The sequence below is a fragment of the Idiotropiscis lumnitzeri genome, chromosome 15, assembly GCF_059441095.1.
Source record: "Idiotropiscis lumnitzeri isolate Australia: NSW breed Sydney's pygmy pipehorse chromosome 15, RoL_Ilum_1.0, whole genome shotgun sequence".
NCBI lineage: Eukaryota > Metazoa > Chordata > Actinopteri > Syngnathiformes > Syngnathidae > Idiotropiscis > Idiotropiscis lumnitzeri.
The window spans coordinates 1,839,973-1,856,649 of NC_142405.1; the positions used below are offsets into that span (position 1 = coordinate 1,839,973).

At 45.9% G+C, this 16,677-nt stretch overlaps 1 protein-coding gene across 11 annotated transcripts in view; it reads right to left on the reverse strand.

The window, feature by feature from the left end:
- The window catches only part of bahcc1a (BAH domain and coiled-coil containing 1a), a 56,927-nt gene that overhangs the window by 24,885 nt on the left and 15,365 nt on the right, over positions 1–16,677 (reverse strand). For 10 of the 11 annotated variants that reach the window (XM_088316850.1, XM_088316842.1, XM_088316847.1 and 7 more), the window contains one exon: positions 1,052–1,234. In XM_088316850.1, the coding sequence (XP_088172976.1) occupies positions 1,052–1,223 (172 nt within the window). In that variant the 5' untranslated portion in view covers positions 1,224–1,234. Of the gene's footprint in view, positions 1–1,051; positions 1,235–5,800; positions 5,824–16,677 lie in introns of those variants that run through there. The other variant, XM_088316849.1, reaches the window with a different exon arrangement.

The following is a 16,677-nucleotide window of genomic DNA, read 5'->3' on the forward strand; positions in this document are numbered from 1 at the left end:
ATCGCCACATTTCAGAGGACTTAAATGTAATTAAAAGCAAGATGACTGAAATACTACTAACTTACAGACTGTGCAAGTAAGTTCCTCACGTAATTATCAACACATTGGCGACTACATCAAAGTCTCTGGAAGGCAATAGAAAAATGACGGAACCAAAGGATTTGAAAGCCAAATAAAGATTAAACAACGTGAACCTTTAAAGTCGCATCACAGAAGGATGCCAGTTTTTGATATATGGCGGCAACAAAAACTAAAGTATGACAACATAAACATTAAAGGGGAGGAGAACGTAATGTACACAATATCGACTTTTTTTAGTCTTAATGTGAAGAGACATGCCTTCCTGGCTCAACCATCAAAAATTTGCTTGACACTTTTATAGTTCAGGGGGCATACACAGTTGTTTATTTTCAACTTTTACTATCGACAGCAGGTTTGTACACTTGTATAAAAATGTTGTAACCACTTCCGCTTCTTTCCATCCAAACAACCATGTGTATTATTTTGGTGGCACTTGTCCTCATCTGGGCTACAGAAAAGCCACCTAAGGACCATTTAGAGCAGCCTTTAAAGATTGCACTCTTGAAAATGTTGAATTCTCAGAATACTTGAGCGGCATTACACAGAAAGCATGTGTTTTCATTTGCCTGACTGCACGTGCGACATGTGAGTGACCCGCTTTTGTCTTTTTGATGCTGAGCGTTGGGAGGGACAGCAGGCAAATCTTTTTATTGGCCCAAATTTATGAGTGCTGCACCAGAGGCGTTGCGGTTGACGCGCTGCGAGTACCGCAAGATTCCCTGGCTGAACTTTTGACTCTTGCGTCCCTGGCCAGAAGTGTTCTGTCTCAAACATACTGGGCCCCGCGCCTATTTTGGTGCCTAAATAAAGGGTGGGAGCCGGCCCGATTACAAGATGTGCTTTGTTTAAAAAAAAAAAGAAGAAAATTCAGACAAGCAAGCGTAGCCTAAAAATAAAGAACAATGGCACCCAGTAGGATTGCGGTTGGTGGGGTGTGTGCGTTTTCTGCACATGTGTGCTTAGGAGATACCTTCATGCGAATGGGAGAACCAGATTTGCGATGCGCTGGAATGGGGTCCGCCCCGGAAGGAGGGCGAGGAAGGCGAGGAGGGCGGCCGGGAATGGTGAGACGGGTGGGAAGGGGGCGAGCCCAGACTACTGGCCAGAAAGGTCCCCATGAAGGAGGCGGAGGAATTTCCCATCAATCCACTGCCTGGATGTAGGAGACAAAACAAAGTCTTTCATTTGTTGTCAATTGGCAAACAAAGCAAGTAATGTCTGACATGTCGATCAACCTTTCTGTGGAGCAGGAAACAAACGGATTGACCATATATGGACATGTGAAACAGGAAAGCAGCCGTATATAAGGGCTAGCTAAAAACATTTTGATTAAAACCCCACAAAATGTTCGGAATATTAATAGTTTAAAGGTTAAATATACCAACACCTATGAATTGTCGACATATGTTTTCATTGCCACCCAGATCACTCACCAGGTAAGGGCATACAGTCAAAGTTACATTAATAGTACGCTACAATGAGAGGATGGTGACATCAGGTGGACAGAGACTAATGAAAATATGAACGTACGTGTGTAAGGAGGCCATTTGTCTGGAAAGACGCACAAAAAATAAAATGTTATATCCAGAGGCTGACTGGCTTCCAATGCGTAATAATTAAGTGTGGCAGATTTGAACGCAGCCCTGAGGAAAGAGGTGGGTGAATGCACCACAATGCGTTGTGCGAGCGCGTGTGATGAGAGCGTAACACTCTCATACGCGCTGACACAAGAGTCGTGGTCCTCGCTCCGCCGCTCCCTTTGGGCACACCGAGGTCTCATCTCACAGCTGAGCACACACTTTTCCAGGCTCGCTCCCTCTTGCTCTCACACACTTTCGCCTCTGTTCCCCAGTGTGCACCCAAAACCTAACCCCCCCACCCACACACACACACACACACACCACCCCCTCATTCCCTCCATTATCTATTACTGCTCTGTTCCACTTCTCTCATCTTCCAATTTCACAGCGGGAATCAAATAATCCCACCCTCTTTTTTTACTTCGTTAAATTTAGACATTTTTCTTGGTCCCATCTCAATAAGCAGAAATACACTTGTGGTGGTATGTAATAAGCATTCCCATCTCTCCGAGCCCAAGTTATGTCATCCTCAAGTCGACGATACTTTAATGAAGCAGTTCCCAAAATAGAAATGTTTCCACTGAGGGATCCAAATGCACTAAAATACATCTTTTGCCATAACGTCGAAACAACTGAACATACAGACATACATAACCAACACACGTTCGTATTTTACTCTATGACGCAATAAAAAAAATAAAAAATATATATATATATAGATTGATGCCATTTACGTCCTAATGGTAGAACGGCCACAGGATATCCGTAGTTGATATAAGGCCGGTATCATCCTGATAACAATACCTGGTATCGGTAATCGCCAATCGCGAGTTAACAATCCTCGGAGTGTGGCCTGATGCTGGTTTTTAAGGATTCAAACCAAATCTAGAGAACCCACCAATAACAAAACCTGAGGAATCAGGCTTTTGCTATGTTGACAGTTTCTTGTGCTGTCGTACTTTCTCCGCTGTAGCTTCTGCTTTACAATGACATTACCTCTTGTTCCACTGGTGAGAAATGACTATTGTCTCCCTGTTCTTTAAGTTTCTGACGCTAAGCATCGCATTAGGCCTTGTTCTCCACCGTAATGATTGCAGCAAAGAAATCCGTCCCTGGCTGCTGGGAAGTGTGTGTTTAACAAGACTGCGATGAGTAATTGACCATTTGTAGCAATGCTGAACATGGACGCTACTGTGGGACTGATTGTCTATTATGCATTGCTGGCCAAGTCGGGGAAAACACACTCATTAACCAATGCTTAAATTGCTTTGCCATTATTTGCCCGCTACCCCCACCCGAGTCGCACGACCGTGAAGTGTCATGTTTATGTATGAAGACAGCACTCATGCGCACGTTTGTATCCTGCATCATGTTGGAAATGTTCTGTGTAAATCATTGTGGAACGCTTCGCATGAATCCACAATTTCCATTGTTCTCTATTTCATTTCCATGTAAAGGAAAACACACGAATCAGAATCTCAATTAAAATCTCAATTAAATTGCATTGAAAAAGACATTATTTGTCCTCGGGGAGCAATTTAATATTGGACTTAAAATTAAAGTAATGGCTTTTTAATTCATGTATTTATGGAGCATTCTTGGTTTTGTTTGTTTGCAGAATTTCCATGTTTAATTCCATACCGACGACTGTGTATGAAGAGGAGATTATTTGTTTGTTTATTTTTATTTTGCTTTTACACAGACATAACATCCAGTAATCAGATAGCTAGATGAAAAACTGCATAACCAGCATCCAACGAGGAGTCAAAAGTAATTTCCGGATACTGCTTTCAACCCGAGTGTCTTGTGTGAAACTTCACTTCACTCCATTCTTTGATTTACCAGTCAATACTTCTCGTGAAATCTTGTCGCTGAGACTCGTGGCTGTTTTATACCGAACAAACCAGGAAAATTCTGTCTTTAACATGCTGCAGAAAAGGGGAAGCCCTCAATGTTTTGTGCTATTCAGCCACGCTGGAAGGTGTTGACGGGACGGGAGTCGTTGTGTGGCAGCCTGCTGACACGCGACAATGTCGTAGCCTTCCTGGTTTGTACCCCCCCCCCCCCTTATCGCCTCCATCTCTGGTGCCACCTCAAATCACCCGAGTGCCTGCGGTAAAGCCCTGTCACAGCTCCAAAGAAGACATAGGTGGGGGTTGAGGACAGTGGGGGATGGATTATTGCCAACCTGGTTGCCAGGCACACATCCAGCTCGCGTCATCCAGACACCCACAACTGCTGTATGACGCTGCCATCTAGCATATATACACTTCCCTGCCCTGTTTTTGGCGTATTTCCCCTCTAGGTACCCAAGCCAAGCCTCCTCAGTGCCTCCGGCTCACATAAATCAGCTAATCCTCTTGCATTATTAACAGCGTCGCCCGGGAGAGAAAGAAAGGGTTCGAGAGACATCGGGAGTGACAGCAAGGCCTTTTTGTGCACCGCGACAGAGAAAGGTGCCTCTGCGAGGATGACAAGGGAGAAAACATAGAAAAGGAGTGTCTACATGTCAAGAAGAGCAGTACTTCATGAAAAAAAAAATTCCCTTTTCGCAACACCAGACCCGACCTCACAATAATCCAATCCGTTTCATGACACCATGTCCTCAAATTGGAATCTAGAAAGTCCAGGTTCTGGTCTTCTTGAATCTTCATCATGCCACTCTGAGTCTTTTACGGTCTGCTTCATTTTGTGACAACATGAAGCCTCATGAATCCGAGGTGTTGCTGAGCGAGTCGCTTGCAAAAGTGGTCCGGTGTATAAAAGCCATTTGGGAGACATCCGACGCATCGAAGAACAGCGGCGATTAGAGGTGATCAGAAAATCAGTGCGTTATCTTTCTACATCTGCCTTCCACATTTGTTTGACATTTGTTTGCTGAGCAAACTTATTTTATTAAGGAGCCTGCCGACCCCGAGCCTGCACCATGTCCACGTTGTGTCTATTATGAGCTTGTTCTTGAATGGTGCCAGCGGACCACTTGTATAGGCGCTGATTTGGTGCTCATCCCTCACGGCGATTGAGCTTAATCCCATTAGGGAATTTATGGAGAAGGGAGCATTTCATGGGCAGTACACAGCTCCCTGTGAGAGCCATCCGAAATCAAATGTGCAACACAAATGTCTGGAGGTGGAGGTGTTGACGAGGATGTACAAGGACAATGAAGCTCGGTTTGTTCCCAATTGGAGCATCGCACATATTTATAAGGAGACGGACTGGAGGCCCCCACGGACAGCTTGGCGTGAGCAGCAAGGATAAAGGCCCCGTTGTCATGGGAACACAAGAGAACCAGAGCTTGAGGCAAAGAGACTGTATGCTTGCTGTTAAAGCAGCAGAGGGGTGATGCATTTGGTCCGTGTGATGCCGACCTTAAAGACCACCAAAGAGACCCTCTTGCAGCTCAGCGCTTGCATACTTTTCTCCAAAATTTAATCGGAGGGCTTCAGGGGCAAAGACGTCGTAATCATGTGATGTTGACAAGAGATGATGGAAGTATTGGCGGTGTGACAACACTGATCAGCAAGTGACAAAGGAGGATGTTACAAGGTAGAAACGCAAGACAACCCATCGACTCACTCACAGTCAAAACTAGAATATTATTTAATGAAACAAGCCAATCGACAAGGATTAAGAAATTGTCCATCCAACTGCTACACATGCTTGGATTTTGTCTGTATTAAGTATTCTTACAAAAGTCACAGAATCATTCCAGAAACCTCAACTTCTATTCAGCCATCTGCATTCAATTTCAATGAGTTTATTCTTGGCTTGTGCTCCACCCATCCACAAAGTTTCATGAAAATCTGTTAAATACAGGTTGTAAAATCCTGTCAAACAAATTAAAAGTCACAAGTGTCAAAGCTTTTTACACCGCAGCTCGCATCTTTATGATGCCCTGTGACATGTTCCTTTCCTGCTTCTTGTAGTTCCATGAACTCATTAAATCAGTCCGGGTGTAACAGCTGTCTTTGATATCCTCAGACAAAGCAAGACATCATGCCAGAAAAGTTGTGCTCGATATCTAAACTGCGCTACCGACAATAAGGATAGGACTCATCAAGTCCCCCTGACCTCTCAAATGGATCAGCTTCTGTTTTTAAAAGTCTTACAAAAATGAAGACTGAAAAATGTTCACTTACCAAGTAAAAACATCACGAAGACTTTGTCCGACCGTTTCTCCCGAGACTCACAGTGTGTTGCTCATCTGACTTCCTGTTAGTGTTGTCCTCGTTGCGTGCCCAAGTTTTCAGACGTCAAAAACTTTCCACTTATACCTCATGTTCCTTAATCGGTGCAACATTTTTGGACATCAGGAACCGGATTGAACTGGGTAAAAACTGCACGCACAAATGGCCTCAGACAGACTGCACACACCACCAAGCAGGGCCGCTGACTAACCCAGCATCGACTTCCTCACAATAAAACACACAGGGAATTTCAAATGGCCACTCAAGTGGGGGGGTGGATTTCCTTCGAACAGTCATCTTGAAAACATTAACTCAATTGGTAGCCAGATTGCTTCGCACATTTGTCACAGATGTCTTTGTACTAGTATCTCCAGCCTTGTTTTCTCCAGCTTGGTTCTGTACGCTATGATCAATATTTGTAAACAGAACAAAATGGTATCTGTGCTTTACCAGCTATTGGCACCCTTATGTATGGGGCACCAACCACAGGAGCAGTGATGGCGGGCTAAACACACAATTTACCAAAGACAACATATCGTGCTAGGTGACTTTCAAGTCCTTGCTTATGTTATTTACAAAGCAGAGACCTCTATGGCCACCCCCCTACCGCCCCTATGTTCTAAACATAAGCCAGATCCAAACAGTTGACCTGTTTGGAAGCGTAGAAAACCCTTCAACCCGGCTTTACCCACACCCCGATGTGTTTTGGGATTGGATGGCAACAGCATGACACGACACACGAAGGCCGAATGTCAGAAGAGTCAGCCCTGCGTCTTCTGTTGGAGGCTCGTCCATACTCAAGTGAGCGAGCAGGCGCTCGAGTCCTGGAAGCGGGCCCAGTGCAAGGGAGGGGGAAAGTGCCAGCAGCGCACGCCTCCGACACTCTCCACTCTGCATGCCTGTGGACTGAGTTTAGTGGATGTGGTCAGCCTATGCGGGGGTGGAGAAGAAACAGGAGAAACAACTGGAAGAATAGACGGTAGAGGAAAGTGAGGGAGATTTTCTGGACGACAGGGGAAACATCCAGCCGATGGGTAAGGGCGAGAGCTGAGCCAAGTTTAGAAAGCGGTGTCGGGGACTTTTGGGGACGTATGGAGCGCTTCCTTGGTCAGCTACTCTCTTGTGATTAATGGCCAGCAAAAAGCATGCTGAGATTGTTTTGCCGCTCTACGTGAAGCATCATCCATATACAATTGAAAAATGCCTCAATAGGTTTTGCTGAACCATCATATCAAAAAGACAAGGACAAGATATGTCCTTGCAAAAGTAGCAACTGGGAAAAGAGGTTGGAAGTTATCTTTTTCGGTTAGGAAGGAGTGAGCATGCAAAAATATATTCTGCCTCTATTTTACTAGAAAAAAAGCATTCTTAAAGCCGTTTTTTTTTCCAGCCCATACAAATGTTTGAGGAGCTGGATGATATCTGATTTTGTTTTTCACTCCTCGGTTTTCTATGGTTGCTTCAGCAGTTAAGAAGTGTCTTCTGTCTTTTTCCTTTTCCGTGGCTGTGTTTGTTATTTTCGGCTGGTATCGTTGCCTGTTCGCGGCCAACTTCATTTTCCATGTGCTGCTCAAATTCTGAGAATCGCAGCAAAAAAAACCCAACTAAATGTTCACACCGCATCAGCGCTGCCATGGAGCAGGCCGTCATTTTAGAAAGACTGAATTTGAGTCGTGATGACAGGGTAATCCAGGGTCAGCGGATGTTTCTTAAGTCTGCGAGAGAGGAAAGTGCTTTTCTTTATCGCTGCTCATGTCCAAGGTCGCACATGATGTACAACCTATTCAAGCTGACCTTGGACTTGACAAGAGGGAGATCCTGGACTGGTTGTCAGTCAATCACAGGATGCACAAATAGGCGGACAATTATTTACCTTCAGATTGTGTTTGGGCAATTCAGGGTCTTTCAAAATTCAAAACTTGCACTTCCATGATCCAGAATCTGTAATCGTGGGGAAGACTGTGGACTGTCAAGCCTATCATAGGCTGCAAAGTCAGTCAACTGGTGTCGTTTCGGCAATAAAAAACCCAGTTCTTTTTGTATTACAAGCCAGTTTTCTATTGGAAGGTGATTTCTGAAGGTAAGTGCAGTTTTAGCTTGTCTCTTTGTGACTGATGTTGAGTGGTCCGGGTCCATGAGAAAAGGTGTTGAATCACTGGCCTCAATTGGAGAGTACAAGTCGACATTCCATGTTGGGACAGAGGAGGGAGTGGGAGGACAGATTTGAAACAGCAACAGGATGAGACCAGGACAAGGCCCATTACCTCCTTTTTTACACCACCCACCCACACTTGTACACTCCAGCTTCCCACACCCACCGCACAGATTTGGTTTAATAGCTCAGGCAAGAAAAGCAAGGTCTCCATAGAGAGTCGTCTAACGGTGCCTTCATGAGAATGTTTATGATGTCACAGGAAGTAGATATTAAACCAGACCTGGGTGCTATACTTTTGGTCAAAGCTCATTACAGAGTGTTTACTCTCCAAGCACCGTCGTTCCATTGTACTTTATTAACCCACCCCCACCCTGCGCCGGCTATTAAAGCCAATCTAAAGTGTCTGTCTCTTGGTTAAGATAATACACAAGAATCCTGGCTTGCAAGGCCGGGTCTCGCATTGCTCTTTGTATGCAGAGCAGTTCCACACCTCCTCAAGGAAAGCCATTTGCTACCTGTCCAAACGTTTGCCGAGCGGGCTTGTTAACTGACCTATTGTAACATGAGACGCTTTCAGAGCCCTTTCCTACGTTCCGGATCGTTATTCCCGAGGCATAAAATCACCATTATCATCGTGGAGCTCATCCATCTCACGCACACATGCTAAACATCCGCTTTTAAAATTGTGATTTCTTTCTTCCTCTTCCCCCTACACACACACGCAGACAGCAACACACCCAAACATAAAGACAGCTGCGCCAGGCCATCTTCCTAACAATCCAATCTGTTTTCTTTCCCATGATGTTTCCCATTGGCACAGGGAGGAGAAAATCAGATTTACTCCCCCACAGGGCCAATGCAGTTGCACTGATATGGAAAATGATTTCAGAGCTGCTTGAGCCCATAAACATTATTTTGGTCTCCCCCTGTTAATGACACATTTCTTCCCAGCATTGTAGTAGGGATGAGCGGTTTCGAGAGGAAGTGGGGAGGAATCCTCCGGGGCTGCACACACATGGGGGAGTCCTTCACCCTTCATGCTATTCACTGACATCCAAGACTTCTCTCACCCTGTTTTTCATCCACACACACACACAGTTAATCAAGCATGCATGAACCTAAATTGTTTGGGCCTTCAGATAAAGACCCCGCCCTTCGAAATAAGTACAATGTTATCCAAAAGCCGATTGAAAAAGGGATTTCTCACCTCGCGCTCTCTCTGGAGCTGTCAGCCTGCTTCCTAACACACTGCATTTGGCTTCAGGGCTCAAATCAGCCCGGTTACAATTGTGTCATACAGACCACAAATCTTTTTATTGGTGTAATGCGGCAAGCGCAGCAACTCCCCTCTTGAACGCTGGGATAAAATGCACACTCGTTGGGGCAAAGTCACAAACACTCTGCCCGAGGCATATTGTCAACAAGAGAGACAACACTGTAGCCTCGAGTCCGAAATGTAATAGTATAAAGAGACTCCAGCGGTCCAATGGCGAGGCACTAAACCTTGCATTTGGCACCCATTAAATCCCATCTGCAGGACCAAATATGAAGGCCGAACAGGAAACAGCCATTTTGAATCCCAAAATGGTCTTGCTGTTGTTCAACCTTCCACTGGAAATATCATTAGAAAAAGTCTGGATATTTTGATGTCTATATATTCATCGGTTTTATGTTCAAATTTGATTTTACCAGCCAGTTGATGCACAGAAAAGTGAAGTTTTAGGAGCTCCTTGAATTATGATGGTTCCCACATGCTACATTTCAACTTCACAAACGGGGTTCAATGAAATGGTTTGCACAGCCACATAAGAATACATTGTCACAAGGAACAAGAACAAATTCAGTTCACTTCTCGGTCGGATGGATAAAAACCCCATCATAAACCGGAGACCCTCTGTAAAATCCTTGGTTTTACGTTCGGACTGGACGCTTCCGCTCGCTCAGCCACGTAGAACACATTCCCGACCGTCTTTGTCGTTAAAAGAAATGTATAACGTAGAAACAATTCAACTTGACTCTTATAGATCAAGGTGAATTGCGAAGCTCCCCTTCAAAGTGAAAAACATTCCACCTAAACGGAGTGACCCCGCTCATGATGACACTGAAGTCTTACGGCTTACTATTTCGCACAAGTTCCAATATCTTTTCCTCTTCTTTTCAAAAGACAACATTTGAAGACCCGAACTGAGCCTCTGTGAAATCTGGATTGTTCTCATTTTTGTCTTGTATCAATAGCAAAAGCTCTGGGTATTTTGGTGTCTACTGTATGTATCCCTTGGTTTTCGGTACGGACTGAATCCGTTTACGCGACCAGGTGATGTATGCACACACACAAAGGGAGATAAAAACACACGCTCAGCACTATTTCTCCAGATGCATCCCCCCTGCTAAGTTCTGAACTTAATTGGCTAATTGGGATGTGGTTTGACTGAGCAGCTTTGTCCCTCCCTGGGGGTGATCATACGGCTCCACTATTCCGCAGTCTTTCTGTAGCGATGAGAGGTAATGGCGGCGTACAGGAAGCAGTAAAAAAAAGTATTTGAGTGTTTTTTTAGAGATAGCTCCCTCTCGCCGCACATATGCTCGTGCCACATCAAAGCAGCTCCTTGACGACAGCGTCCTGGGTGGTCTGGCCTGCCTCTCTGGTAGATGGATCTGCTTTTGGAGAGGCGGAGCGTGGCTGTGGGTGGATGGTGCCCGTGCGCCACAACCTCGTGTGTTCTGTCAATCTTGGAAGTCCGCTTGCTCTGTCAAGAGCGAGATGAATGCCCAATCGTATTGCTTACGGCGTGACGGGCAATACAACCAGCACTACATAAATTCACCAGCATTTTGATTCTTCGGCAGGTTTCTGGACTGTCTTTGCTATTTTTGCTTTCATCCCCTCTTTGTTCACGCTTTTCATCATCTCCCGGACTGTTCAACGCATATTCCTTCACTTCCTCATCTCCTTGATCTCTTCCCTCAGCTGCCATCAAGTATGTGCTTCAACGTGGCCTTCTTTGTTCATATATTGGACTTTCAAGCACTTTCTCGACATCCGGTTTGTGCTGCTCGTATTCGTCCATCACTTTTCCCTGCGAGGATAATGAACGTCTTTTATTTTTTATGGGGAGTCAAACCTTCGACTCCCGTATACCCTCAATCGTAAATCAGCATGTTAGTGTGATACCGTCAACCAGAAATTGCTGGAATGTTCTGTCTTTTCTCGTCCTTTGACTCGCCCTCCCTCACACATTCATCAGTGACTCCCCCTTTTAGGTCGCGAGCGAGACCTTTGAGACTCATTTAAAGTCCACACTTTGCTGCCATCTTGTCGGTTCTATTCCCATTTGCTCTTAATATGACCAAGTCTGAGAGTGTATGTCCAAGAGAAAACAGAGCTCTGGCTTTTCTCCATCTGATGCGCCCTGTCGAGGCACAGAGACGTTACAAAGAAGATAAGAGAGCTAAAAGCCGCCGAGCCGCCAGTCCAAGGTCTTGCGGATGTCCTCGCTCTAATTTGAGTTCACGCAGAGAACAAAAGAGAAATATTTCACTCTTCTAGCTTCTTGATAAGCTTCAGACAAAGGGAGAGGAGGTGCTGCATAGCCAAGGCCACATCGTGCGGCGAATTACCTTGTGAGGAGCGCTTGTGCATCGCTTTTTCTCGGACGGTTCTCCAGCAAAGCCAACGCGGCTAACGCAATCTTCCCACTGCTTCGGCCTACACTTGAAGTGCATACAAGGTCATGCAAATCACACAATAAATTGTTTTCCGGCAGCGTGGGGTTGACTTATATCGCATCTCTCGCCAGCCTGACATCTGCAGGCGCATATTGGACGAGGGAGTTGGTAAAAATTAGCGGTCTTTCCATTTTTAGAGATAAAGAGGTCAGCATCGCAGATGATTTTTAAACACAGAGACAGAGAGACATCATAAAAAGATCCACAGCTGTTGACTGATTTGCCCTTGAATGGCCAAGAGTTGGAGGCTGTTGGTGTGAAAAAGGGATTGTGATCAACTGCATTGTCTTTTTTGACAGTCCTGTCTCCTGCACCTCCCTCTTCGAGACAGTCGTGAGGAGGAGGAGGAGGGGCCGTCTTGCAGCATCTGTTTGCAGCTGTTTACTTTGATTGCTTGTACAAAAACAGTCGTTCCAAAAGTTTGCAGTGGGAGACAGACTCCCTGAAAAGCCAATAAGCCGATCCACCACAACAGAACTTCCACTTGGATCAAAAATAAATAACACTACAAACTACAACTACAATGTTAACGCTCAACGCCTGCAGCCAATTTTGTTGTACACTATAAGAGCAGTATTAATTTAGCAAATGTTCATCACTTGGGTTGTAGTTGAACTACACTGTGATCCATTGAGAAACAAGATCATCTGCAGGGTTAAGCAAGGCAAGCTGACATGTTAGCGTAAATGTTTTGGGGGGAGGACACAAGACATAATGATGGAGACAGAAAAAAATTTTGCCTAGAAAAAATGTGCTGGCCAACAGTCAACGTCTTAGTTTAAAGGAATTTATTTTCAGACTATCCCTAGTTGGGAAAGTGTTTAAAGAGTTTGATGAGGGCTAAAGTGAGCTCGTATGCGGAATCTTAGATCTTCTGCGATTCGGCTTGAGCACAATTGTATGGTAATGAGCATGAGAAACCAAGCTATGGAGATGGAACTCGAGAGAGGAAGCACATTTCCAGTGAGCGCCAGGTTATCACAATGCAAACAATGCAGTCAGAGGCCACAATGGTGGAGGGAGAGGAGGAGGCAAAGGAGGGAATGAAGAGGAACAGAAGAGATGAATAAAGAGGAGTTACAACCCGGCCGATGAGTGCAAGGGCGTCCGCTGACATGTTTTGACACTCCAATATAAGCATTTGACTCGGGTACTTGAACGTGGCTTTGATACACAGACCAGTGTCACCTTCCGGTACTCTCGCCTGTCTTGTGTGTTACAAGGCTGACCAGAGTGGGACCTTCACCCAGATTACAGAGACCCTAAACACGCCATTCATTTGAGGAGCTCACAGTTTGAGAGCATGACAAGCCCAAGCTCGGCCCGGCTTGATTGCATATTTTTTAAAGCCGCACTGATGTCGCCAACTGCTTTGTAATGCCATTAGACGCATTCCCGGATGGTGCGCTTATGTGCGTGCTGGTTTTTCTTACTGTATTTGTTCTGGCAGCGTTTTTGATTGTGGGGTCGGGCTTTGCACTCCCCAGATAAGAGAGCAGTTATGTCAACAGTGGGTGCTGTGAAATAGGCCGCCTGGTCATGTTGACATTCTACAACACTGCTTATTTACCCTGACCACAGCCACCAATGTTGCCTCTCGTGCTCTAATGGCCAGATGACTCTTGGCGAGGAGCCCCCTTCTGGCTCTGACCTGTTTCTGGTTGGCAGATGAACTAGGAACTTTTGGATGAATTTTCTTTGTCTGATCTATGGGAACTTAGGCCCAATTTATGTTCCTATGAATGGGTTTCCGTGATGAAAGGCACTCGTGCTAGGGATGTATTGCGCTTGTGAGACCCAGGAACCTTTGGGGCAGGGTACACAGTGCTCAACATATCTGATTGGATGGCAATTCACCTTTCAAGTCTGGAAAGTGAACATTTTTGCATTTGGCAGCTGCGCATAGTTTTTGGAACTTTAGGTGTAAATGCAGTTTCAATATGTGGATAGGAAGACTAATGGCAAAAAAAAAAAAAATTAAACCCATACATGTTGAACCGGCCGGCAACAGCATGAGTGTGCATACTGAGCTGAGCATGACTGTAAAGAACCAGCGGAGCAGCGTAATTAGGGCACGAAGGGAAGCGGGTTAATTCACTTCTTTGAGAAAGAGCCTGATTTCTATCAGCCAGTCCCATAATTATCTTAGCCTTCTGAGCTTTCATTAACCCCCCCCCCTCCCTGATTTATCTCTCACATGCCCACTCCACCTCACCCTCTCCTCTTCCCTCCACCCGGCTTTGAAGGAGGTAAAACCCCAGCCGGCAACTGCCGTGCCCTCAGCAGGCCCGGGAAGACTGAGGCTGATTTACGGCCAGCACCTGAGCGAGTAAGGTGCACAGAGTCACATAAACACACCGGGAGTGCACAATCACGTTCACTAGGCTCCAGACTGCTGCTGACCTCGCCAAGACCTCTGCGTGCTAATGTATTGACGAGCAGCTATTAGCGGCAGAGCCATATACAGCGGATACACGGTCAGGATTACAGCACCAGGCCATTCGAATGAAATGAAGATAGAAAACAAAAAAAAATGGAAGTTGTAGTTGTTTTGGTAGCGGGTCTGTGGAATTTTCCAGATGTCATAGACCACCACAACCTTTATACTTTATCCCAAGGGGGACTGATGGGGTTAAGGTTTGTGTCATCAACCCAGTGCTCACTTTATGGACCTTGCTTTGGGCCATTGGTGGTAGAGCGCTTCCCATATCTGATTACATCCATCTCACAATTGCCTTTTTTTCTGAATAGTTTAACAATCCAAAAAAACAGGATTCCGACCTGATCTATTCTATTTTCATTCCTAAAATTATGCTCAAAATAGCAAAATGACGTCTATCTATTGTTGTCATCTAAGTTTACATGTCCAATCGGTTTGTGCATCCATAGAAAGAAGTTGCCTTCTTCCTGGCTGCGCCTGCTCCTCTCTCTGGAAACACTGAAAAATTTGGGCGGCCATTGCGAGTGCAAGGAGAGGGGAAAAAAGACGGGGGGGGGGGGGGGGGGTGATGAGGAAAAAAAGAGATGAGAAGTGACAAATGAGCGATTTCCTACACAAACCCATAAATCAGTAGACAGAGGCAGGGGCAGTATGAGGTCTCCGTTGGAAGGCTTAATCTTCTCTCTCATGCAGACGCACAACTTTGTGTGTGCGCACACACAAGCCAACAAACACCCGCGCACAATCTTTGTCCAGATGGTGCGCTGGTACAGCTTTGCTGTTCACGAATGTGCCGCTTGGCCCGGCTGACTGGCACAGTAGTGCGCCTGGAAAATCTCTTGAACGTGGGTCTTCAAAGCGGCACGTGTGCTCAATTATGTCCCGTGTCTTCTGTCACGTAAAAAAAGGCAGCCGTGAAGGGCTGCTGGAAGATTGTTGGCTACCTCTACCGGTACGCCGAAATTTGACGCCCACGGTTAAACATGGTGAGGGTGGGGGGGAGCGCTCTCTTCTGTTGATTTGGGGGAGTGCAACAATCCAGTCACCCTCGCAGAGTTAGCCAAGGTAAAGTAGCGCTGTTGTGATCTTTAAAAGCATAATTGCTAGACGGGAGGGTGGCGACGACGGCCTGGTTGGTTGGGGGGGGGGCTAGGAAGGCTCAGTCGGTCCTTGGAAACTCGAGCCCCTCACAGGACAATCTGAGGCGGATTGATGGGGGTCCAAAAGGACTTAGGATCTGCTTTCATTCTGAATGTTGGCCATCTGCTCGCTTGGAAAGAGAATCCACAGAGCCGGAGAAAACTCTTTCGAATGACAGATGAGACGTAAAAAGCGTGCATGTGTGTGCTGCAGACCGCGTGGCCGTATCGATCCTCAAAGCAGCTCCACTTTTGAAAGGAGATCTGTCAAATGGGGATACAAACTGGGAGCTGAAATGGTGTGAATACAACGCTCATCCCCGTAACATTTCTAAAATAAACGCAAGACTCCACTTTCCACTTTATAAAGTCATATTTTTCAACGTATTCAGCTACTTTGAATGTTTCAGGCTTCCCTAAAATGAACATCTTAGTCCTCTACCCTGTTGTCGATGGTATCGAGCCACTCAGTTTCCATTTGTACAGACGACGTTTGACCATCGCTGCAAATTTGTACAAAAGACGATTCTCAACCAGGGAGGTAAAAGACCTCTCATCACTAAATCATCTCCGCTGTCTAAGTAAATAATCTGAAGCGAGTCCTCCCTTGTGGAGAGGCCTCGTAAAGGTCTCGTATAATCCCCCGGGTAGCCCTTTAAACATTCGCGGCTATCTAATACCCGTGACTCACCCTGGAAGCAATCAGCAGCAAACAGCGCTCATGATTTTTGCCTCATCTTCACCTCGTGTCCAAACGGATGACGCTGCCCTAAAACCGACATCGCATGCAATTTAAGGGTAAAAGGCCAAGTTAAGGAAGCGTATGCACACCAGGGAGCAGGTTTCGACAAGTTTGGAGGATTCAAAGTGTGAGAGTCGTGATTCTCAAGGTACTGAGAAGCCATGATTCATCGCTGTCGCAAAGCTAGCCCTCCGACGTCTCTCTCAAAAATCAAAGCCAGGCTTTGGTTTTGCTTGATAAACAGGACTAAACTGTGGCGAACGCGGTTAAAATTCCCTGAACCTCTGTCTACTTGTGGTGTTCTGATAGAGCGGTTCATCGTCGTTATAAGCATGTCGATTCACGACAAGCTCCAAACAGCTTCGGCTTTGGGATGGCGTACAACACGCCGTGGGCTGTGGCAGAATTAGGCACCTGCATCGGCGCCCTGTCCTCCCCCGCACGCTGCCCTCTCTGCCGCCTCCCTCTTTCCTTTTTTCCACCACATGCCAAACGCTTCGCAAGGCTCCTTCCTGTGGGTGCACGCGCGCGTTAATGCAACGCGTGCAAAAGCAAGCAAAAGACGCACTCGTTCCCATAATGTGGCGGAGACGTTTGCGATAATGCAATTGAGGAACACGCGAGGCG